Raw genomic sequence first — 24,921 nt, 5'->3', positions numbered from 1 at the left:
GGTTGGTATGGTTTGATGTTGCCTCTATGGGAAACCGGCTAAACCTTATCAAACCGCCTATAAATTTCATTGGTTTTGCCATGTGACATTTTTCATGGGTTACCACCATTAGTATTATGTTTCATCTCATAGAGATTGTTCTCTACTCGATCTAATCGGTTTTCAACTAAACTGTGGGTGGGTTATGGGGTTTTACTAACGCTTTTAAACTGATTTCACTAACAATACTTTTAAAAATACAGTTTGTCAAACGCTCAACTACTTTATTTTACACCTAATTATTCTTAAAGCTATCAAATCAGTTTTTTTTTAAGTGCAACAATCTCAAACTGGCCCTGAATCGCCAAATTGTTCAACAGTAGTTTGGTTTTGATTGGCTTCGCCTCCATTTTATGTAACCGAATCAAAACGCACCTTTTAATGGTTGATGAAGCTATGATTTGAAGTAAAACCGATCCAAACCAGACCGCGCCCATCAAACTATTGTATAAATGTCTTTAGTCGATTCAGTTGGACCCGGTGTACACATAGAGGTAGGCAGCCCAAAATTAGATTCTTACGTCCGAAATGGGGAAAGTCCAATCCAAAGGTAAAGGGCTTTTTCCACACAAGCCCAGCACAACACAGGGGCAAATTTGTCATTACGCTCGCTCCACTAGGGTTTAGCCAGTTTAGGGTTTGCATATAAATCGAAACACAGCCCCATTTGCGTCGTCCTCTTCTCTCAGAACTCGGCAGCGCGAGCCTCCCGCTCACCCACCCACTCTCTCACTCTCCTTTCTGGATCTGACCTAGGGCTAGCCAGCCATGGTGCACGTCGTCCATTACCGCAACTGTAAGCCTCTCATCTCCCTCTCTATCTCATATCTATGGAGCAATTAGGGTTTCGATTGAGCTGTTTATCTGTGTTCATAGATTTTGATTGCTTTCTTGTCGAATGATTTTAGTTGATTTGTTGGTTTTATTATTCTAATCGGTTGAAGTTTATCGGGTTTTTGAGTTGCTCATTTGTGTGAATCGTCATTTAACTTTGATTTCGTTGATTGGCCTCCTCTTAATGCAGCATTTGCAGCCAAATGAGTGTTTAATATGTATTTGTACAATTTTTTTTCCTTTTGATTTGACTGGTTTTTCTTGGATTAATCATGTTGGCTTTGTTTATGCTGGATCTAGCTAAATCACGTTTGGTTTTATGTTGAAAAATCTTGTTCTAAATTGTTTACATTGAAGCTTATTATCGATTAAAAGGAAAAAAAAACCCGAAAAAGTTACGTTTTAGTATAAAGTTTGCTGGATAGAATGATTTTTGTTACCCGTTATTGATCCGTTTCTTTATTATCAGTTTCCGATGTTATCTAAGAATTGAAAAGCGGTGTACGCTTCAGTATTGAAATGCAAGTTTTGAATTATGATTTTGTTCTTGTCAATATTTGATATTTTTCAAAGAAATTTTGTATTGAAATGTTTATGCATTATGATGTGTGATGTCAGATGGGAAGACTTTCAAGAAGCCGCGTCGTCCTTATGAGAAGGAACGTTTGGATGCTGAGCTGAAGCTTGTTGGAGAATATGGACTCCGTGCAAAGAGGGAACTGTGGAGGGTTCAGTATTCTCTGAGCCGTATCCGTAATGCTGCCAGGGAACTTCTTACCCTGGATGAGAAAAATCCTCGCCGTATCTTTGAGGGTGAGGCTCTTCTTCGCAGGATGAACAGGTATGGCCTTCTGGATGAGAGCCAGAACAAGCTCGATTATGTGTTGGCTTTGACTGTGGAGAACTTTTTGGAGCGTCGTCTTCAAACCCTTGTGTTCAAAACTGGTATGGCCAAGTCCATTCACCACGCCAGAGTTCTCATCAGGCAAAGGCACATCAGGTATAAACCTTGTTACTCAAAATGTCGTTTGTGTTATCTGTTTGTTACATATCTATAGGTGGCAGGCGTGGGTTAATAAGATGGCAATTTGTGTACCGACATGGTTGATTGTCTTATTTGTTAATTGAGCTTCAAATTGTTTTGTTAATTGACCTTCACATTTTCTAATTATTTCTTTTGGTTATTACTTGTTGTCTGGTTATTTGTGCGAGTTTATGTGGTTAATTGTCTTGACTAAGTGGGTTAACTGCATGTGTCTACTATCTTTATGATGTTATTTGTGAACACACATTGTTCATACTAAGCTTGTGTTCTTTGGTATTATTATTATTATTATTATTTTCAGATTAAGCATAGGGAAATGAACATTCTATATCTATCTATGTTTTTGGATGAAGGGTTGGAGGGCGGGACTTGGGTTTTTCTATTTTATCTGCTGGAACCATCTTTGTCGTCCAGCACTATGTTCTCGCGGAAATGAAATGCGGTGTATGTTTTGTTAAGTTTGATGTCAAAGCTTGTGGTGTTTATTTTTCAATATCCTTCTTTCATTGCCAGGGTCGGAAGGCAGGTGGTCAACATCCCATCTTTCATGGTGAGGGTGGACTCCCAGAAGCACATTGACTTCTCTCTCACTAGTCCCCTCGGAGGTGGGCGCCCTGGAAGGGTGAAGAGAAGGAACCAGAAGGCCGCTGCCAAGAAGGCTGCTGGTGGTGATGGCGACGAAGAGGAAGAAGAATGAAGTGGAGGCCTCTCAATTTAGAAGCGTTTCGATATCATGAGCCTTGATTTTACCGACCTTTACAGTTTATTTTAGCGGATGTTATAAGCGTTTCTTGCTCGTGTTTTGTTGCGACTAGAGCTCAAATGTTTTGCTTTAAATACCCTAAGTAATGAATTTTGTGTTAGCTTATTAAAACTTTGGATCTATGTCTCTAATTCCATTGCGCTGTTTGCTTTGATTTGATGAATCGTCCTGTGTTTTTTTTTTATTTAAACTTTTTTTTTGTTCTCCTGCACTGTTAATACATGCGTATGAGTTAGATCCAGTGTTTTGTTTACTAACTGTTTGGATCCGATTTTACACTATTGGTTCATTGTGTTGAAACCATTGGATAACTCCAAAATTAAACAGATTTTCTCGATATTCCTATTAATTTTAATCATTGTAATTATCTTGAGTGAGATCTTTTGAGTCTGAGGAGATCGGGATGGATTAAATGGGATTAACAAGGTGCGAGAGTTGTGAAAGTCTACAAAGTCATTCCCTTTTCGCTTGGTTAGGGATTGAAGTAATCATAACTGATTTGAGAAGTATGCAGCACGTGACGATTGGATTGTTTCACAGTCAAGTTGAGTTGGTTTGTGATTTTTCATTTGAATTAAAGGAATTTTAACGAAAAATTTTCGGTACTATTTATTTTAATGAAAAATCATATATTGGTACTATTCATTTTACCTTTTATTTTGTCATTATCGGTAAAACTCAAAGTTTTCAAATTATTTTCTTGTTCTTTTGAATTAATGAAGATTGCATAGAGATAGGCATGCATGCAACATGAGGCAGAGACAAGTCCATGTGGCTCCTTATTATCGACATAAAGCCCCATTTGAGATAGAAATACATCTCATCAAGCACGTGGCCTCATCATGAAATATTATTTGGCTTCGTGCATGCACATGATATTATTTGGCTGCCAAATGATGGGTAGGGGGAAGAATTGTAATTGAATTGCGATTCTTTACAAAATTGCATGGATGCATCTGCACGTACAACTCGGGAAACAGAGTTTTGAATGGAAAAAGCATCCCCATCCAATGGGTTTACATTTGAAAAATAGTCAGCATGGGAGGAATAGTGTAGTGTAATAAAAATACAGCCACTATAAATACAGAGCCGCATGCAACATTCAGGAGCTCCCTCTAAATCAGCACAAAAATTACCTTTCGCAAAACTTCTCAACAATCCTGAGAATTTTATCCTTTTCCCCTTTCTTAGCATCAACACATCTTCAGTTTGGATAAACAACACTGTGAAGGCAACCGGCGACATTTTCAGTTTGGATAAACAGCCTTGGAGCCATAGAATCAGCCGATCCAGGAGCACATTCAGTTTGAATAAACAACGCTGCATCGAGACTGACTGGTTATTTATCCAAGTCTCGGTCGACAAAGATTTTCCAATCCTTGTTGGTATATGTCATCTCATTAGCCTTCTCGGCGAAGTAAGGTATTACAAGTTACTACATTCGGCACATTGAAAGCCGAATTTGATATTGAACTTTCCAAAACTAGCAGCTTTGTCTTTAAGCTCTAAGATCCAAAGGCCGAGACGTGTTCCTCAGCCGCAGTCGCAAGATCAATAAGTCAATAGCGCGTCCAATGCCACATCAATATATTTTACTCCCAGTCGAACTCAGCCGACGAGTTGGCACGTGCCCGCACACAACCGAATGACGTAGTTAGCTTATTAATTACTTGGCTTGCGCACCACGCAGGTTTGATAGTTTTTAGGATCAACACTAACACATACAAAATTGATAAATACATGTCTCCTTATCTCACTAATTTTTTTCTCACTTTTCTTGAAGTATTTTTTCCAAATTTTGCAATATCTTTCTCAACTTCTTTTGTCCTGAGCATTTTACTCGGAATTTCATTTTCTAACCGTAGCATATGTAGGTTTGCATGTCCAAACTACCTTAATTGATTTTTCTCATCTTATCTTTAATTGCGGCAATTCTTCCTTTTTCGCGAATATCCTTGTACTTTATCCTGTAATTTCTCATGCATCAATCGAAACATTCTTATTATGCTATACTCATTTTGTGCATGTGTTGATTTTTACCTATTTATATTCTGTATCATAAAGCATTGCTGATCTTATTTCGATCTTATAAAAAAAAATTCCTTAAACTTTAATAGCATACGACAATCCCACAAATTCACAACACGCTCGTAAAGTACTTGCCTTGATCTAAATTGCTTAATTTGCGTTTCAATTATTAATGTCTATCAATATAGCGAGAGGTGTCCAAATTTCTTTTGTAGTTAAGGAGTTTGGGTCTCCATCTCTCTCGTGCACGTAAACAAAATCATACGGTATCACGTTTTGCATTTGAAAAATCGAATTAGGTGGGGTCCCTCCCACGTGTTCCATGTTAACTCCGGTCCTAGATATTTATCTCATTGCAATTCCACTCCACCACGTTTTCTGTTTTTATACTCCGAGTGGCCATGCTGACAAGGTTTTGGATTTGACTCGAAAACCCCCTTCAAATCTCATGCATGCCACTTGTCCCATTAATCCCCAACAGGATTCTCATTGGATCCGGTAAGATCTTAGAGATTCATAAATCGTATTCGTTTATTATACATCATACGATCAATTTTTATCATTTGATGTTTGTGTTTAATAGATGATGAACGGACATAATTTACGATATCTACAATCTTCACAAAGAAGATCCGACGAAGATGCGGATTCTCTTCCCCAACCTAGTCAAATACTTGGCTATTATTAATTCCACGTCGACACCACTTAATCAAATCCCTAATGTTGATTCTATCAGGGATTAGTTTAGTGTGATTAATTATTCTAGAAAAAAATGTTGTTCCCACTTTTTGCATAAGTGAATCTTCTGTCTCGATGTTGTGTGGCATTGCTATAAATCAAACACGTGTCATGTTGTTGCGATGATGGGACTAGATCCTCTTTTGAGCTAAGGATGGGGATCCTCCTGAGCAGCCCATCCGGAACGTTGAAATTTGATCCAAATGCTCCAAACATAGAGCTTCTTTAAAAGTTATAATAATTGCAGCCGTTGAATCAAGTTTGAACGGCCAGGATGGGCTGCTCATAAGGATCCCCATCATGAACTCAAGAGAGGATCTAGTTCCGCGATGATGTATATGTAAGTTCGATTTTGGTTTGAAGGACTATCAATTAAGAAATTTTAACAATTCATGGTAGATTAATGTCAAACTGAAACAATCAAACTACTCAAGAATTTACTTACGAACATGAGAATAAGATGGGACTCAGTTGGGCAGCTGCCCTAGCCAAGTTTTTCCTATTCTAAGAGATAAAAGACGTGATAATGTTTGGTTAGCTGTTATGCTCGAGTTCTTCCAACTCTAAGAGAGAGAGAGACAATATAATCGTAATTTTGGTGAAAAGGCAACCGCTTATAAAGAACTCTCATACAATAATAATAAAAAAAACAAATGACAATGCGTTATTAATTTAAAATACCGTGATAATCTTATTTGAATACGGTTAAACCAAGTTGCTAATTGAGTTCCATACAAAACGGTAAACGGCCTCATCCTCCTCATCGAGACGACTACGACGAAAAAGGCCGTTAGAGCAGTCTCCAAGTCGTGGAGTTTATAACAACCTCATGTCCCGTCAGTCTACCACGTGGCCACCCTCGTTCTCTCTCATTATTTCCACGTGTCGACCTCCCATAAGTTTCCACCGGCAATAAAGGTTATAAAACCTCGGATTCCATGCCAGAGCCCTCGTTCGTCCAAAGCCAGAGCTCTCGCCACTGCGCAATACGCACCGTTTCGACCAACATGATGGCACTTCACAAGCAGGAGGAAGAGAACCGGAACCGGAACCGGAACGAGATTCGGGAGATGATGGAGGAGGTCCGGCGGAGCATGCCGTTCGTTTCGTCGAAGGAGAAGAAGGCGTGTACGGACGAGCGGGAGGAGGACAGCGCGGGGTCGTCGGAGGAGATGGAGTCGCCGAGGTCGGTGGGGCGATGGCGGAGGAGGACGACGAAGGAGGGGTGCGTGATGCACAGCCAGGTCTTGAGGATCAGAGAGGAGGACTCGCATCTCGGCGAGAGTACGGTTCCGATAGGTGCTGCTGCTGCTGCGGCCGGCAAAGATTATCACGGCATGGACGTTGTGCTTTTCTCCCGGCCAATCTTGCCTTCCTCGCCTCTCAAGAAAACAATCAACGCATAGTTTGGGCTAATTATTCTGCTAATCATGTTCAGGTTTGTTAATTTTTCCTCTGTTTTTTTTCTGAAATTGATTGATTAATTCGTTGCTTTAGTTTCTTTGATTTCCTTAGGAAATTCTGACCGATTTCTGGAATCGGTGGTGATCTTGATTGTTTCAAATCTTGATCTGCAAATTATTTGAGGATTTGGTTTTAATTGTTTATTCGAACCTTGAGTTTTTGACCATAGCTTCTGTTTGGATGCTGGGAAAATTCATGGTAATCAAAGTTCATACAGGATTGTTTTGATAATTTTCTCAGAAGTGTGGATTTTCTTTTCAGAAGTAAATGACTATTTTTCAAAATCCTCTGATAAGATCAAAGCAAGTTCTGAATTTCTCTTAAGATCGAAACTAGTTGTGAGATTAAGAAATTGCTTAACTTGTTTTCGGTTGAAGAAATCACAATTTTATTCGTTGGTCCATATAATTTTCTCGGCATCCAAACGACCCCTTCAAACTTATCCGATTCTTTAATTTTCTTTTGACTATTTCACTTTCCCTCCATTTGTCTGTTTGGGCTTGGCCCATATTCTTGTTTGGATCGTAATGGGCTCTTCTTTTTCGTTTAGGAGGAAGAAGTTGATGGCTTTCATGGTGAAGAAAAGAGCAGCAATGAAAAATTCCGAGGAGATAAACGAAGAGTTAGAATTAAGTTCCATCTTTGTTTTCTTTTTTCTTTTTTTCCTTCTTTCTTGGATAAAATTGTAGTCAGTTTGTTCTGCAAACTTTTCTGTACAGTTAAACAAAAATACTTTTTTGATAAATGATCAACAGCACTTTTTGATAATTCGGTTTCCTTGAAAGTATTTTTGAAATAGCTGAAAATTTTTTGGTGACAATATTTTTAGAATTAATCCCTAATCAGAAGAGCACTTGAATCACATAACTGATGTTTCTTGCAAGAAGCAATTCAAGCACTTCTAGAAGTCAAAAGTATTTTTCCTAAAATTGGTTTCAGTAATTTTAAAATCGTTTTGTTAACGTGAAACACCGGCCCGAGGGACACATGCCCAAAGGAGGATGAATAGTGCTTAGAAGGGGTTCGAAGAATTGAGAGATTCGGTGTACATAGCTAAAGTCCAAGCACTCACACACAATCATTCTAGTCTTTGTTGACCTCATCAATTTTTGAATAGTGCTTAGAAGGGGTCCGAAGAATTGAGAGATTCGGTGTACATAGCTAAAGTCCGAGCACTCACACACGATCATTCTAGTCTTTGTTGACCTCATCAACTTTTGAATAGTGCTTAGAAGGGATCCGAAGAATTGAGAGATTCGGTGTACCTCTAAAGTCCGAGCACGTAAACACACGATCATTCTAGTCTTTGTTGACCTCATCAATTTTAAGCGTTAACATGTTCCAATTGAGCCGAAAAACATCATCACGTGACCAAATTGTAACAAAAGAAAGCATTCCATTCATAATAAAATTCGACGAGTTTCGTTAATCTAGAACACATTAACAGCTTTTTTAAGCTAAACCAACAACTACCTAACTCTAATACTCATCGTCTTCACCATCGTCACCTTCAGCAGACTCAAGCCCAACTTCCTCATAGTCCTTCTCGAGCGCCGCCAAGTCCTCCCGAGCCTCCGAAAACTCTCCTTCCTCCATGCCCTCACCCACATACCAGTGCACGAAAGCACGCTTCGCGTACATCAGATCAAACTTGTGATCAATCCTCGAAAACACCTCAGCAACACTTGTGGAGTTGGAAATCATGCACACAGCCCTCTGAACCTTGGCCAGGTCGCCGCCAGGAACGACAGTAGGAGGCTGGTAGTTGATGCCGCACTTGAACCCAGTCGGGCACCAGTCCACAAACTGAATGGTCCTTTTAGTCTTGATTGTGGCCACGGCCGCATTGACATCTTTCGGAACCACATCTCCCCTGTACATCAAACAGCAGGCCATGTATTTTCCGTGCCTTGGGTCGCATTTCGCCATCATAGACGCCGGCTCAAAGGCGCTGTTGGTGATCTCTGCAACAGAGAGTTGCTCGTGGTAGGCCTTTTCTGCGGAGATCACAGGTGCGTATGACGAAAGCATGAAGTGGATTCTTGGGTAGGGGACCAAATTGGTCTGGAACTCCGTCACGTCCACATTGAGTGCGCCGTCGAAACGCAGAGAAGCAGTGAGTGAGGAAATAACCTGCACAGAAAACACAATTGCCCATCCACATTAGCAAGAAACGCACAGGAAACCAACTATCAAACACTTCGACTGCACAAGAGTAAATTATCAAATGCTATAAGTTCACACGGGCAAATTATCAAACACCTTCGGTGCAATGAAAGCTTCAATCAGTTTTACCTGAGAAATCAGCCTATTGAGGTTGGTGTAAGTGGGTCTTTCAATGTCGAGAGACCTGCGGCAGATGTCGTAGATGGCTTCGTTGTCGAGGAGAACCGACACATCGGTGTGCTCCAAGAGGGAGTGAGTGGAAAGCACGCTGTTGTATGGTTCAACGACGGAGGTTGAGACCTGAGGAGACGGGTAGACTGTGAACCCGAGTTTCGATTTCTTTCCGTAATCGACAGAGAGCCTTTCCAAGAGCAGAGATCCGAGGCCAGAGCCGGTTCCACCTCCAACGGCGTGGAACACCAGAAACCCTTGAAGCCCGGTACAGTTATCCGCAAGCTTTCGGATTCGATCAAGGCAGAGATCAACAATCTCCTTCCCAACTGTCGGAACACGAACACAATAAATCAAACGAGAATAGGTCGTACCCAGTGCACAAGGCTCCCGCTTTACGCAGGATCTGGGAGAGGTGAATGTCGGCTAGCCTTACCCCATTTATGGAGAGGCTGCTCCCAATAAATCAAACGAGAATCAACGGAATTATTTAGCATTTTGAAATCGGAAATTCGAAATTGGGGTTGTGAGAGAGTTTCTTACTTGTGTAGTGGCCTCTGGCGAAGTTATTGGCGGCGTCTTCTTTGCCGCTGATGAGCTGCTCCGGGTGGAACAGCTGGCGGTAAGTGCCGGTCCTGACCTCATCGATAACGGTAGGCTCAAGGTCCAAAAACACGGCACGGGGGACGTGCTTTCCGGCTCCGGTTTCGCTGAAGAAGGTGTTGAAAGCGTCGTCTCCGCCACCGACGGTCTTGTCACTCGGCATCTGGCCATCAGGCTGCAAAAAAAAAAAAAAAAAAAAAAAATTAAAAACAAAAATCCCAAATTACATTTACGACAGAGAGATAAACAAAACCCGGTACCGAAATCGGGGAAGAAATCGAAAACAACAGACCTGGATGCCGTGTTCGAGGCAGTATAGCTCCCAGCAGGCGTTTCCGACTTGGATTCCGGCCTGGCCGATATGGATGGAGATGCACTCTCTCATTTTTCTCTTTTGGGTTTTGTTTTCGTGAGAAGAGAGAGCAAGATGCGCAGAGAAAGAGAGGAAACTTGAAATTTGAGGATTTGAATTTGTGCGAAGGATGAGATTTGGGAATTTATAACGGTATTGAAGCCAAGAAATCGAGTGGGTTCAAATTTTCAAAAAGCAGAGGTTTGGTGGGTCCCAGCTGTATGTGACCGTTAGATTAGAAATTTGAATTGTGAAAGAGCGAGAACCGACTTACCCTAGTTTTATTGGACTGGGCTCGCCTTTGTACAAGTTTCAGTTAGCCCAGTTTACAAATGGACCTATCAAGCCTCGGGCATTTGGGCTTTGGACTGTTTAGTCCTGGTCGTGTGCCCGCACCCTTGAATCTAAGCTCGAATCCCCTATTTGTGCCTAAATTATAGTAGTTTACAATAAAATATCGCCGTCTAAAAGTTTGTGTGATCGATGACACTAATGATTGGGTTAAGTCGAATCTCTAATTGGTAATTTGAAAATGATAAAATAACAGTCGCTCAAGTTTGATTCTCACTCGACTCCAAAAATAACATTCTCAAGACACTACTTGAATTAGTCATTCTATGAATTGCACGGTTGATTTTTGTTATTGGGTTTGCCTTCTTTTCTTGGTACTACACACTAACTTCAAAGTTACTCGAAAATGTAGAATATGAGAAACAGATGTATCCTTAATACCATGTTGGTTTAGAAAGTCTAGTAAATAATATACCTATTACCCATTTCACATTTGCTAATTTGGTTTAAAGTCCACACATTCTAACCAAGACTGATCATGACCATCATTTTAAGAAGATGAAAATTTGATTTTCTAAATGTAAATCCCTCCCAAAGCTCATCATGTTCTTACTTTGCGGCCAACTAACCCTTCAATTGTATAATGACATGTGACGTACCGTTCCGTGTTTCGAGCACACTGAAAAATTTCTCCGTTCTCACAACTAATCATGATTAACACTTTGTGAAAAAGTTGTTAGATTCCAATTTCCAATTGTGACATCTTATTTTTCTGCTGTTGGGTCCATTTGGGGCCTATTTAATACACATGCAATGTTTACTTCTAAACAGTTTTGTATCAGCTTTACAGACATCCTGGGGCATAAAACATGCTCGCAAACTTTACAGAAAGTTTGCAACTTTGAGAGCCCATGCTTGTGTTTCTTTTAGCAGCTGTGTCATTGCATCTTTCCGAACACAAAAAGGTATATCGGAAGGAACGAGGCTGCAACCGAATTGTAATTCGCGAGATACGAACTAAATACCTACGTTTTTATGAAGCAGAGATTAGGCTCAAAAACTTCAAAATACGAATAGCGTTTGGACTATAGTCTCATGAGTTACTAAAACTTGTGATAGTTGCATTAATAAGTTTACACATTCGAGAAAATCTTGTGTGCAACATCCCCGTATAGGGCGATAGATTCAATGGAGGAGGGTTGGGCGTGATCATATACATCTCTTTGTGACGAGGTATGTGTGGATGACTGACATGGTTTTGGTATGTCTATTGCCCTATGTATCTCCCATGACTTTAAGTGTCGTTTGGAAGGCTGAATGAGATTCGATCTTAGAATAGAAATGGATTGGCAATGATTGGTTATGATGTACTTATAACCTGTGCATATGGATAGGTTAAATAATTCACTATATTGTGGATTCATAACTTATCATGTCCAGTTATGTTTATCTAACGTTTTGACACAACAAATAACAGACTAAATGCAAATCTAGTTTGATTGATCACAACCTATCCCAACCAACGTACCAAAAAGCTCGAGTTTCTTGCCCTACCACTCAAAAGGATGCAAGGTACGTAGGATTGATTGACGTGGTTCTACTGCCGGATTCAAGAAATTTTCTTTTGTAAAGTAGGAAAAATAAAAAGTTATTAGACAGAATAACTGAGATTGTGACAATTTGGGGGTCCCCGAAGTGTGGTGTGGTGCAGATGAGTTTTCACCTCTTTTCCCATGATTTTCCGGTATTCGTTTGACATTGATCATGAATTTTGAACATAAAGCTGTCTTCAAATAACAATTCACTGGCTCATACAAATTGAACCCATTTTTTAATTAATTGAAAAATCAAATAAAATACTTTAGTTATTTTTAATCAAATCAAGTACTTTAATTATTTTTAAGTAATTTCTGTGCAGCCGAATGAGCACAGACTCCAAAAATGTGGTCCAGGCAAAGCAAACATATAAGATTATAGACTCTTTGTCTCCAGATTGTGGTCCTAATTTAATTTAATTTAATTTAATTCTTTCTCTGTTCCAAGCGGCTTCTACTTTCGGATAAATGGTTATCTCTCAATCCTTTTCTCCTAGCCCATTAAATTTGAGAATCTGAACCGTTGAAATTTGATCAAACGGTTAAAACTATTATAACTTTTAAAGTGGTCCCTTGTTTGTAGTCGTTTGATCAAATTTCAACGGTCTGTATCCTCGAACTTGATGGATTAGGAGGAAGGGATCCTCTTTCCCTACTTTTGCATGCTGGCTGATAATTAAAACTTCAAAAAAAATGTTTAACAATGTTTAAATGTTTAATTAGGAGTATAGATTCATAAGGGCTCCTTTAGAACTATTTTTAAAATGATAGAAAACGTTTTTAGAAAAAATGTTTTTGGATTTCAGAAGTACTTGAAATGTTTTCTGCAAAAAACATCAGTTATGTGATTTTTTAAGTGTTTTTTTTCAGGATTTATTTGCATTTTTACTAGGAATTGACTTCAAAAATATTTTCACTAAAATCGCTTTCAGCAATTATAAAAATACTTCCAAACAAGATCCAACTAAATTAAACCCTAATTTGAGAAGCATATCACATGCTTTAGTGTTAGCAAAACATCAACTAGGACAGGAGTAGCTCACCAAAACATAGTAGTGTCCCCAAAAGGACATACATTGCCACTGAAGCCACTCCAACTTATAGGGCTTTAAAACACTTGGGGCTATGTCTTTACTTTTACATAGCTTCTTCCAACATATTAGGCAAAGTTTTCAGACCCATTGGGAGTAGGTCAACAAATTACACCACTTGTCTGTCAAATGAAATGACTATTTTGATCAAATTTTTTAAACTCAGTCGAATACTGGTTGGTTACTTACAATTAAGCAGTTAGTTCTCTTGCGAGTTAGATTTTTTGAAAGACGACAAACCATATGAATTTGTTAACGTGAAGAATTTGTTTGGTCCTAAATAATATCAAGGTTATGGAGAAAGTTTGATATTAGATATGCGACAACATGTGTTCCATCATTTGTTAGTATCAAAAGCTTTGCTAACATCTTTCCAAGAAGATGATGCTAGGTTAGTTGTAACTTTTCAATTCTTTCTTTGTGATTTCTTATCAATTATAATATGATTAAGGTTGAATATTTTTCAATTTTTGAATTGCAATTTGTCATCACTTGTTTGTCAAGTTCTTGTTCCTAGTTTTCAGTTTGGAACTTTGAGAAATCAATCCAACTAGTAATTAATGGTGGTTTTTTTTTATTCTTTCAAAGAAATCGAAACTATAAGTTCTAATTTACATGGGCTTGTACTTTTATCTATACAATCTAATCAATCGACATAACCCGCATTTACAATTAGTTGTAAATTTATGAAAACAACTTTCATACGTCAAATGTATGCCTCATTTCTTCTTATCACACACATTATGCTTAGAAAAGAAGTAAGTATGTACTCTGATAGTTTTTTTTTCGGATTTTTAGGAGATAAATAAAAATTGCGCTTTTTGGTTGAGCCCTTTTTTTGGGTTGGCCAACTGCTTGAGCCCATATTGTGTTGGCCCAAATACAAACCCTTCCTCCCATAAAGAAAATGTTTGTCTGAGCCCAAATTGTGTCCATAATTTTGGTTAATTGGTTAATTTTTTTTTAAAAGTAGCTTCTTAAAAAAGTTGGAGCCTTCATTGTGATTAGTAAATAAATAAATAAAGTTCTTTTTTATTTATTAAAATAATGGATCCAAAATAGCAAAAAAAAAAAAAATCAACTCTACACTTGCTTCTAAAAAAAAAACGTTATTTATTTATTTATAATTAAAGGAAGATGAACAATACCAATTAATGAAACTTTCATATTGACAATCCTACCTCTATCTTTTTTTGCTAATAGCACTTTTAATACTATAGTTTACCAAACACTTGTTTTTTCACAGTTTATTCTAGCAGCACAACATAAGTAATTTTGAAAAAAATATAAATTAGAAACCCCAAACTAGCCCTTAATATTATATCAAATGTAGCTTACATTAACAACAAAAATGTGACATTTGATACAACATATGATTCTAATTGGGCTAATGGACAATGGAGATATGATTAAGAAGAAGATGATGATAGTTAATGGAAGCTAAAGTTTCACACAATTTGATCACTTTGTTGGAGTTTTTGATTTGCCAACTCACCTACTCCTTACATGGCAACTATCGATTTGTATTTGTACCTCACTCCACCAGACAAAAGATATTAACCTTTTCAAATTTTAAGACCACTCAACTTAATCATGATTTCCAAGGACAAAATGCATGATAAATGGAGTGCACAAGGAAATGGGTCCATGTATTGCTTTGTAAATGTAACCTTTTATCTTGATACTTTATGCACTATAACATAGAAAACAACATTAGGGGCATATTGCTTTGTTGTAAGGGGTCGCCTAATGCGGAAAAAAACGTGTCTGTCACAGTGTTATTCAGTTCAGTTTCTATCTATCTCTTCACGTGATTAACGAGAAAAATAGAAACTGAGGTGATATATTACGTGACTGGAAAATCTTTATCCACCTAGTGATGCGTTTCAAGGGCATGTTCGACGTGAGGATTTCCTTCTAAACGTGTAAGATTTTGATGTAAAGTCCTTGGCTTATTTGATGGGGTGTGTTACTCATCCAATACAATGGATTGAAAGATCATATTTGTCAAGTTAATTAGTCTTTCCTAAACAAATTATAGCAACCCAAAAAATCGTGTCAACTGCAAGTGACTTGTAATTCAATTGGTTAAAAACATTCGCTTTTGCACTCAATTTCCTGTATTAAAATTTTCCTTTCCATAATTTAATTTAAATTATCATATTGTTTGTAAAAAAGAAAAAAGGGGTATGGGACATATCACTTAGGTAAGGGAAAAAAAAAAAAAATCTTGTTTGGGACTTCTAAAGCATGGAAAAGGACGGCTAATGAACACATGCAATGTCAGTCGAAAGGGGTGCTTCCACGAATATGGTATAAATTTATTTATGATCCTACAATGTATTTTTCATTTTTCAATTCACAAACATAGAGAGAGAAAACAAAAAGTATTTCCTTCCATCCAAAATCTATCAAAATCTATAGAATATCAAGGTATTGGTAGAAATGCCTAAGCGAGATTATGAGAATGTGGTAATGTGTATTGAGAACATTGTAGCAACGGTTTCTTAGTTTTAAACTCAATTTAAGTATTGGTCTCTCAACTAAAAATTTGTGATTATTGGTCTCTTAACTTATCAAAACATGCAACTATGATCATTTTTGTTAATTTTGTTTGAACTTCCATCAAAATAGGTCATGGTGGAAGGACATTGCTACAATTAGATTAAAGTTGATAGATCATTTCTCAAATTGGGTCAAAGTTGAAGAACCATTGCTCTAATTGAATTAAAATTGAGGGATTATTGCTACAATTTTCTTATTTTGTTTTTGATATTTGCCCCTTATTTCTGCCCTCTGTGTGCAGCACGTAACTCATTTTGAAAGAAGTTCAGATGGAGTTGATGAAAATGACCATATATGCACGTTTTGATGAGTTAAAGGACCAATGATCATGAATTTAATAGTGTAAGGACCATTGCTCAAATTTAGTCAAAATTGAGGGACAATTTCTACAATTTCCTCAATGCATATTAGAACAAAGAAAAATTCATGAATTTAATTATGAAACCGACCGTTCGTTCTTTAATAAAACATATGAACATATCGTCCCTACTATCAAAACCCTATAAATAAAACACCCATTTCCATTCTATAGATTCTGTATTAAAATTTGTCGTTTGATTAAATAACAGACGTCTTGCACATGAAATTCCTGTTCTAATGACAGTTTATCTATCCTTTCATTTGGTTTCTTCTGTTCATGGATTGAACCAACTCATGTTTATCATGTTTCCCATTTTCTTTTGAAACTTTATTTTGAGGTTAAAGATATGAAAAAAAGCGAAAAATATATCAAAGAACGAGAACCGAGGCAGAGCCACAATTACCAAGCGCAGCAGAGAGCAGAGCAGGACACACAGTGTGACACTGTTAACCAGATTCCTCAACTTTAACCTGGATCCCCCCATCGGTTGCAGTAACTTCACTACCGCAGTTAGAGCTCCCACCTTTGCCTCTGTATACTAAATACTATATAACTCCACCACCCACACCCCTCTCTCTCTCCATCCCTCAATCTCTCCCACCTTCCTCCTTTGACTACTCGTCCAACCTCTCTCTCTCTCTCTCTGTGTGTTGGGCTGATTACCCAGAACAAATCGACATTGACAGTTCTTGGAACGAAAGAGAGAGGAAGAGTAAAAGATGGGTTCTTTAGATCTCACGCTCTAAAGCTTGTTTCTTTTTTTTGTTGGGTTCGTTCTGCTCTGCCTTTTTTATCCTAACAAGGTGAGCTGCTGCAATGGCGGAGACAGCGGCGGAGGCGAAGACATTGCCGGAGGCGGAGAAGAAGAAGGAGCAGAGCCTGCCGTTTTTCCAGCTCTTCTCCTTTGCAGACAAGTACGATTGGATGCTCATGATCTTCGGAAGCTTGGGCGCCGTCGTGCACGGCTCCTCCATGCCGCTGTTCTTCCTCATGTTCGGCGAAATGGTTAACGGGTTCGGAGAAAACCAAATGAATTTGCAGAAAATGACCGCCGAAGTAGCAAAGGTTCGCAGCCCATTTGTTCATTTCTCGTATTTTTATAAAGAAAATGATTTCCGCACACCTAACTTTCTCTTCTGCACACCTCTGTTTATTTCCGTCTCAAATGCGAGAAATAAATAAACATATGGACGTGCACAGTAGAAAATGAGTATGCGGAAATCATTTCCCTTCTCGAGATTTCTTCGCGATTTCTCAGATCCCAGATCTGATTTTCTGCTGTTGATTGCAGTACGCTTTGTACTTTGTGTATCTCGGTCTCATAGTATGCGTAACATCCTACGCAGGTAAAACCTTCAAAATCCAACCTTTCTATTTTTTTATTTTTTATCTCTCGCTGCAACGGAAATGTTATTTTTTTATGATCTAACTGGTTCGAGTCGTAGAAACTTCTTTGTAAAATAAAAGTAGTGCTGCGTACTGTAGACGTTCAAAGCGGGTAGCTTTGTTATCTTCGGGTCGTCATTTTTTAGTCCTCGAGATACTTTAGTCCAGTCCAATCCAGTCCCACGTGACTCGTGCATCACTGTTTCCTCCCTTAATTTTTCATTAATTAATAACTTAATCCGTTGATTAATGAGGTTAAAGGCGATTAATTTATGTGACTTTTATTTGCAGAAATTGCATGCTGGATGTACACCGGCGAGAGGCAGGTGAGCACGCTGAGGAAGAAGTATCTGGAGGCGGTGCTGAAACAGGACGTCGGCTTCTTCGACACGGACGCCAGAACTGGGGACATTGTCTTCAGTATCTCGACGGACACTCTTCTGGTCCAAGATGCCATCAGCGAGAAGGTTTCCATCTTTGCCAATTTACATTTTGCTCCCTTTTAGAATCTCCCTAAGCATTTCTTCTTTTCCTTCTCATCTAATCGTCGAGAAGTGATTTCCGCGCTTTATTTTTTATGTACACGTTTGTTTATTTTCGGCCTTTTTTGCTTGATTAAATCAAAAGACAATCGAGAGACGGAAATAAATATCGTTTTGTAGAAGAAAATCATCTCCCATATGGAGCAAAATCTAGTCTTTGGGCATTGGGAGTATTAAATTTGTAAATGGGGCTTATCTAGAGATTTTTTTCAATTTGTCCGGAACACGGGACAGGAAACCATACGTTATTATACAAACGGTGAAGATGTTTTTGAAATGTCTATTCGCTTGTATAATGACATATGATATATTTGTCCATGTTCTGGATACACGGATATTTGGGCATGCATCAATGCGGGGCCCACTACCTAATCCCTGCGCACGTTAGCAAGGACTGGCTTAACGTGCGTGGTGATGCCCCTATGATTATTCCTCACATTTTTTGGCGATTTTGATTTGTCCTTAAATGTTTGATGTTGAAAGGTCATATCCAGTAGGTGGATGTTAAGTTAATTCTATGATGTTTTATTATTTTGTTTAATTTATGGTATTTTGGTTTGTTTGTTTTGATTTAGGTGGGGAACTTCATACACTATCTATCTACATTTCTGGCAGGCCTGGTGGTAGGGTTTGTATCAGCATGGAGGCTGGCGCTGCTGAGTATTGCCGTGATTCCCGGAATAGTTTTTGCCGGCGGCTTATATGCCTATACACTCACCGGCCTCACGTCCAAGAGTCGCCAGTCGTATGCAAATGCAGGGATAGTGGCTGATCAGGTGAAGTTTTACAACTTAAGACAAATGTGTAACTGTTTTTCTTAAGTAAATTTTCGTTCATGGTGATTATATGGTTTCGAAAATAGGGTTCGATCAATCAACATTTGGTGTGATTACAATGATTTTATAGTATGATATTTGTTTTCGTGGCCTAATTTTGTAAGGTTTTCTGTGCGCCTAGGCCATTGCGCAAGTTCGGACAGTTTATTCCTATGTTGGTGAAAGCAAGGCCCTCAATTCGTATTCGGATGCCATACAGAACACTTTGCAGCTTGGTTACAAGGCCGGAATGGCCAAAGGTCTTGGCCTAGGGTGCACCTACGGCATTGCTTGTATGTCATGGGCACTTGTTTACTGGTACGCTGGTGTGTTTATCCGAAATGGGCAGACTGATGGAGGGAAAGCGTTCACTGCCATTTTCTCAGCCATTGTTGGTGGCATGTAAGATTCTAAGCCAAGAACTTTCATTTCTCTTATATTATCCTTTTCAGGCCAATAAGCTTCTTGATGTTAATATGATCACTTGAACGTTACAGAAGCTTGGGTCAGTCATTTTCGAACCTTGGGGCCTTTAGCAAAGGTAAATCAGCTGGATACAAGTTGATGGAGATAATTAAGCAAAAGCCAACCATAGTTCAAGACCCCTTGGAAGGAAAGTGCTTATCGGATGTTAGTGGTAATATAGAATTCAAGGAAGTAACCTTCAGCTACCCTTCGAGGCCAGATGTTATTATCTTCCGAAATTTTTCAATCTTCTTTCCAGCCGGGAAGACTGTCGCTGTTGTTGGTGGTAGTGGTTCAGGGAAGAGCACTGTTGTCTCTCTAATCGAAAGGTTCTACGATCCTAACCAGGGTAAGTTAGAGGCTTTTCGTAATTGGCGATGCTGGTTTGAAAGTCTATGATGCTTGATGAAAGGAAATATCTAACATTTCTTGTTGGTAAGCAGGGCAGGTTTTGATCGATAGCGTGGACATAAAAACGCTGCAATTGAAATGGTTGCGCGATCAGATTGGGCTGGTAAACCAGGAACCGGCACTCTTTGCAACTACGATACTCGAGAACATTCTCTATGGAAAGCCCGACGCAACAATGGAAGACGTGGAAGTTGCGGCCTCCTCAGCGAATGCTCACAGTTTCATCACCTTGCTTCCAAAGGGATATAACACTCAGGTTGGTGTCGATAATTCACTGAAAGTACCTTGGCTCTGTGTAAACGCTATGCATTCTTCCCTGTCTTAACATTTTTAACTTGTGTGAATTCAGGTAGGAGAGCGAGGAGTTCAACTCTCTGGTGGTCAAAAGCAGAGGATTGCAATTGCCAGAGCTATGTTGAAAAATCCAAAGATCCTCCTCCTTGACGAAGCTACCAGCGCCCTGGATGCAAGCTCAGAGAGCATTGTTCAAGAAGCTCTGGATCGTCTCATGGTCGGAAGGACAACTGTTATTGTGGCACATCGCCTTTCCACTATTAGAAATGTTGATAGCATTGCAGTTATACAACAAGGCCAAGTTGTCGAGACAGGTACACATGAAGAACTGATTGCTAAAGCAGGGGCATATGCTTCTCTAATTCGATTCCAAGAGATGGTTGGGAACAGAGACTTCAGGAACCCATCGACTCGCTGCTCTCGTTCATCACGTCTAAGCCACTCATTGTCAACGAAGTCTTTAAGCCTCCGGTCTGGCAGCTTAAGGAACCTGAGCTATTCGTACAGTACGGGTGCTGATGGGCGGATAGAGATGATTTCAAATGCTGAAACAGACAGGAAAACTCGAGCTCCTAAGAACTATTTCTTCCGGCTTCTGAAGCTAAACGCTCCCGAATGGCCCTATTCAATAATGGCCGCTATAGGATCACTACTCTCCGGGTTTATCGGTCCAACATTTGCTATTCTAATGGGCAACATGATTGAGGTTTTCTACTATAGAAATCCTGCCTCAATGGAAAGGAAGACAAAGGAATATGTTTTCATGTACGTTGGAGTGGGACTATACGCAGTGGTTGCGTATTTGATACAGCATTACTTCTTCAGCATCATGGGAGAGAACCTCACTACTAGAGTGAGAAGGATGATGCTTGCAGGTATAAACAATTAGTCTTTCTATCGACTCGTTATATCACCTTGAATTCTTGAGCATACATTCAACTATTTTATTCAGCTATGTACACCATACATTCATATAGTCTAGTATTTTTTGTTAATTCGCTTTGAAGTTTACGTCTTTTGATTTGCATAATTTACTTGTTTTTCTTCAGCAATCTTGAGGAATGAAGTTGGATGGTTTGATGAGGAGGAGCACAACTCTAACCTTCTAACAGCTAAATTGGCGACGGATGCTGCTGATGTGAAATCAGCTGTTTCTGAGAGGATATCTGTGATATTGCAGAACATGACCTCACTCCTCACTTCATTCATTGTTGCCTTCATAGTGGAATGGAGAGTCTCCCTGCTCATTTTAGCAACCTTCCCTCTTCTGGTGCTAGCCAACTTTGCTCAGGTACACTTCACACTCTCAACTCACTTTACTTAAAAGAAATATACCTAAACCTGGATGTCACGGTGCCAGTATCGCCAGTCAACCGTGCACTGTCATGCATGTTAACTTTTACCATGACAATGTGTGATTGGTTTAGTATACGGCCTCTATGGCTTGCCAACTATGTTTTAGTGACTCACTTTGAGAGAAATTTACTCTCGGAATGTCACTATGTCTGTATTACAAGTCCATCTCTCACTATTATTTGTTTAAACTTTTTCTAGTCATGTGCCTAAGTCACTAGTTAATCACGTAACTTCATGTGTTTTAACTTTTCCGCATGTCATGTGCATGAAAGTTCTTCTGCACCACACCAAGATAAGAAAGTGGAAGCATTTTTTTATCTCCTCCCTCTCTTCTTTTCGTATTTATAACACCAAAACATATTTACTTTGAAAATTGCAAGCTTTATGCACCCAAAAAGAGAAATGCTAGCTTTTTACTTTGGTGGGTTGACCCAAAGTCCTGCAGAAGCATATGGGTATGGTCTATATAATCTTTTTATTGCATCTACCTTCACACCCCATGGAATCTTAAACTTCACCCAAACCCTACCATTAAACGACAATAGAATACTGCCATGTGTCACCACCCACTGCACTGCACGTGCCTCCCTCCGAGGCTTGTGCACATTAACTCTTGGAAAATGGTCACAGGCAGTTAAAATATGAAATACCAAAGATTCCTTGAAAGCATCCCTTCTTCCAAGCTGCTAACTAGTAACTAAGTAGTCTATATGTTGCTTATTTTTCTCTAATGATTGTATATTTAGCAGTTATATTTGACTTCAAAGCGTTATCATAAACTAATTACGCGTTATCTTAAATTAATCATGCAATGTCTTGTAGCAAATTTAAATATATGACGATGCATGACAAACTGGGAACATCGCTGCATTCTCTTGTTTCCTACAATAAATAGTAACCCACGAGCTGGCACTGCACATCACAGAGCTACAGCTTATACTGTCATCTGTCTGAATTTATAGGCCCCAAAATTTGTCACAATAATTTATACTTTTCCTTTTCTTATTTTTCACTGAAAACTCCCATGTGCTGAGAGTTACAAGAGATACTATACTCCCGTGACCACATTGTGTAATATGGTAGATTCCTTTTACTTTTTTTCCAGAGCTTTTTCTGATAGATTTAAGTCCTTGGCCTTTGTTTTGTTGTTTTTGGCGGGCCTGCTTTGAGTAAGTAACGAGCCCGTCAAAAGAGAAAAACTTACCTGCACCTGAGATGACACTGAAGCATTGCCGTGTGTTTTTTACTTAGTTTTGTTTTTTTTTTTGGGGTTTGAGTAAGTAATGAGTTGGTAACTTGTTCGAAGGAGAGAAACTTACTAGCACCTGGAATGACACAGTGCCAGTATCGCCTGTCGTTGGCATTGTCATGTGTTTTAACTTTTCTGCTGAAGACCTCACCAAATTGTATCAAGAAATAACTATCGACCATCAAGCCAACAAAGAACGGAACAAACTCTAACTAAATGGAAATTTCTGTTAGTAAAGAACCTTATTAGTTATTACTCATTTACGTAATGCAGTTTACTGACTGTTTAATCCTGCAATTGTGCGTTATGCAGCAACTTTCTTTGAAGGGCTTTGCTGGAGACACAGCCAAGGCTCATGCAAAGACGAGCATGATTGCTGGGGAGGGAGTGAGCAACATTCGGACAGTCGCCGCCTTCAATGCCCAAAACAAGATCCTATCTCTGTTCTGCCACGAGCTCCGTCTCCCACTGCTGGGAAGCCTCCGCCGCAGCCAAACTGCTGGCGTCCTATTTGGCCTCTCTCAGTTTGCTCTCCATGCCTCTGAAGCTCTCATTTTGTGGTATGGTGCCCACCTCGTTAGCAAAGGTGTCTCCACCTTCTCGAAAGTTATTAAGGTTTTCATTGTCCTTGTTGTAACGGCGAATTCAGTTGCTGAAACTGTCAGCCTTGCCCCGGAGATTATCAGGGGCGGTGAAGCAGTTGGTTCGGTATTTTCAATCCTTGATCGTCAAACAAGGATTGACCCGGATGATCCTGAGGCTGAGGTGGTTGAATCAGTTCGCGGAGAAATTGAACTTAGGCATGTTGATTTTGCATATCCATCGCGACCTGATATCATGGTGTTCAAAGATTTTAGTCTCAGAATCCGTACTGGCCACAGCCAAGCGCTTGTCGGAGCTAGTGGTTCGGGAAAGAGTTCTGTGATTGCATTGATCGAGCGATTTTATGATCCATTAGTTGGGAAAGTAATGATCGATGGCAAGGACATCCGCCGGTTGAACTTGAAGTCTCTTCGGTTGAAAATTGGACTGGTGCAACAAGAACCAGCCCTGTTTGCAGCAAGCATCTTTGAAAACATTGCCTACGGCAAAGAAGGCGCAACCGAAGCAGAAGTAATCGAAGCTGCACGTACTGCTAACGTGCATGGTTTCGTTAGCGGATTGCCTGATGGATACAAAACCCCGGTTGGGGAGCGAGGAGTTCAGCTCTCTGGCGGACAGAAACAAAGAATTGCAATAGCAAGGGCGGTGCTCAAGGACCCTAGAATACTCTTGCTAGATGAGGCCACAAGTGCACTTGATGCTGAATCAGAATGTGTGTTGCAAGAAGCACTTGAGAGGCTAATGAAGGGCCGCACCACCGTGCTAGTTGCCCACCGTTTATCGACAATTAGAGGGGTGGACAGCATTGGCGTGGTGCAAGACGGACGCATTGTGGAACACGGCAGCCATTCGGAACTAGTGAGCCGCCCCGACGGAGCTTACTCAAGGCTGTTGCAGCTGCAAAATCATCACGTATGAGAAGAGTTTTGGTCAAAAGCAAGCATGCATGCATGGATGGCCTTGTTGGGTGTTAATTATGTGTGTCCCCTATTTTTCTTAGTTTGTAGATATTGGCAAATGTGTCTGAACAATTTCTCTCTAATCTCTAAAGCAAGTATTATATTATTAATCAAATATCATATCTTTCCTTTCTCCTTTTAGAGAAGCTTTCCTCAGCATTCTTTCCCCATTGCATGTGTTTCCAACTTTTATATATTTTTCTATTAAGAACATGTCTTTTTAAAGGTGACTATTTCAGATACGATATAAAATTTATAGAATTGAAAGACATAATAAAACTCGTGGGATTATAAGATCTTTGATGTATACGCAGTTAACACGACTAACGTTGTTAAACGAATGTTGGTAAACCTAAACACTCCTCATCGATGCCCGTACTTTACTAGGGATTAAAGGCCTACAAAAATGCAAGGGTTGTCCCTTAATAATAAAATGGAGACACATTCATTTGTAGCAGATGGTGTGAATGTGAAGCTTGAGAATGTGCGGCAGTACTGATGACAATAATGAAACCACTTGTTTTGCAAAGTAAAGCAGAAAAAGGGTCCATATTTTTAATTATTTACTCTTTTTCCCCCTTCTATTAGTGAAGTTGTGGGAGGAGGATTGTCTGCCCTCCAAGTTACCGTGCCCTCCCATGCCCTCCTGATTGTGTGGTCACGGTTAAACCACGTTAATATTTTATATTATTATTTATTTTTGTTTTATTATCTTTATAAAAAAATAATATAAAA

General features: G+C 39.4%; 4 protein-coding genes across 4 annotated transcripts; 3 read left to right on the top strand and 1 right to left on the bottom strand.

The window, feature by feature from the left end:
- The first annotated feature begins 677 nt into the window (after positions 1-677).
- LOC126610355 (40S ribosomal protein S9-2-like) lies at positions 678-2,844 on the top strand. Its single transcript, XM_050278403.1, has 3 exons — positions 678-835; positions 1,492-1,873; positions 2,432-2,844. Exons 1-3 carry the CDS (start codon positions 808-810, stop codon positions 2,613-2,615), a joined length of 594 nt encoding a protein of 197 aa, XP_050134360.1. The 5' UTR covers positions 678-807; the 3' UTR covers positions 2,616-2,844.
- A 3,526-nt stretch (positions 2,845-6,370) lies between these two features.
- Positions 6,371-7,679, top strand: LOC126610354 (uncharacterized). Its single transcript, XM_050278402.1, has 2 exons — positions 6,371-6,885; positions 7,462-7,679. The coding sequence occupies exon 1, from the start codon at positions 6,386-6,388 to the stop codon at positions 6,851-6,853; it is 468 nt and encodes a 155-aa protein (XP_050134359.1). The 5' UTR covers positions 6,371-6,385; the 3' UTR covers positions 6,854-6,885; positions 7,462-7,679.
- Positions 7,680-8,287: 608 nt separating this feature from the next.
- LOC126610353 (tubulin alpha-2 chain-like) lies at positions 8,288-10,349 on the bottom strand. Its single transcript, XM_050278401.1, has 4 exons — positions 10,144-10,349; positions 9,792-10,026; positions 9,207-9,577; positions 8,288-9,044 (listed from the first exon to the last, which is right to left on the bottom strand). The coding sequence occupies exons 1-4, from the start codon at positions 10,234-10,236 to the stop codon at positions 8,391-8,393; spliced, it is 1,353 nt and encodes a 450-aa protein (XP_050134358.1). The 5' UTR covers positions 10,237-10,349; the 3' UTR covers positions 8,288-8,390.
- A 6,095-nt stretch (positions 10,350-16,444) lies between these two features.
- LOC126611222 (ABC transporter B family member 19) lies at positions 16,445-24,332 on the top strand. Its single transcript, XM_050279415.1, has 10 exons — positions 16,445-17,171; positions 17,398-17,452; positions 17,784-17,959; positions 18,610-18,810; positions 18,992-19,251; positions 19,347-19,663; positions 19,758-19,981; positions 20,075-20,894; positions 21,069-21,310; positions 22,937-24,332. The coding sequence occupies exons 1-10, from the start codon at positions 16,923-16,925 to the stop codon at positions 24,143-24,145; spliced, it is 3,753 nt and encodes a 1,250-aa protein (XP_050135372.1). The 5' UTR covers positions 16,445-16,922; the 3' UTR covers positions 24,146-24,332.
- The last annotated feature ends 589 nt before the right edge of the window (positions 24,333-24,921 follow it).

The sequence above is a fragment of the Malus sylvestris genome, chromosome 17 (assembly GCF_916048215.2).
Source record: "Malus sylvestris chromosome 17, drMalSylv7.2, whole genome shotgun sequence".
NCBI lineage: Eukaryota > Viridiplantae > Streptophyta > Magnoliopsida > Rosales > Rosaceae > Malus > Malus sylvestris.
This window is presented reverse-complemented; position numbering and strand designations above follow the sequence as displayed.

What these genes read in the sequence shown, in the direction of transcription:
- LOC126611222 (XM_050279415.1), top strand. Translation starts at nt 16,923, where the DNA reads ATGGCGGAGACAGCGGCGGAGGCGAAGACATTGCCGGAGGCGGAGAAG. An exon ending in AAGATGCCATCAGCGAGAAG is followed by an intron (nt 17,960 to 18,609) that starts GTTTCCATCTTT and finishes GTTTTGATTTAG; the next exon opens with GTGGGGAACTTCATACACTA. An exon ending in CAAAGGGATATAACACTCAG is followed by an intron (nt 19,982 to 20,074) that starts GTTGGTGTCGAT and finishes GTGTGAATTCAG; the next exon opens with GTAGGAGAGCGAGGAGTTCA.
- LOC126610354 (XM_050278402.1), top strand. Translation starts at nt 6,386, where the DNA reads ATGCCAGAGCCCTCGTTCGTCCAAAGCCAGAGCTCTCGCCACTGCGCA.
- LOC126610353 (XM_050278401.1), bottom strand. Translation starts at nt 10,236, where the DNA reads ATGAGAGAGTGCATCTCCATCCATATCGGCCAGGCCGGAATCCAAGTC. An exon ending in GCCTCGAACACGGCATCCAG is followed by an intron (nt 10,027 to 10,143) that starts GTCTGTTGTTTT and finishes TTTTTTTTGCAG; the next exon opens with CCTGATGGCCAGATGCCGAG. An exon ending in TCAATAGGCTGATTTCTCAG is followed by an intron (nt 9,045 to 9,206) that starts GTAAAACTGATT and finishes TTTTCTGTGCAG; the next exon opens with GTTATTTCCTCACTCACTGC.
- LOC126610355 (XM_050278403.1), top strand. Translation starts at nt 808, where the DNA reads ATGGTGCACGTCGTCCATTACCGCAACT. An exon ending in CGTCGTCCATTACCGCAACT is followed by an intron (nt 836 to 1,491) that starts GTAAGCCTCTCA and finishes GTGTGATGTCAG; the next exon opens with ATGGGAAGACTTTCAAGAAG. An exon ending in ATCAGGCAAAGGCACATCAG is followed by an intron (nt 1,874 to 2,431) that starts GTATAAACCTTG and finishes TTTCATTGCCAG; the next exon opens with GGTCGGAAGGCAGGTGGTCA.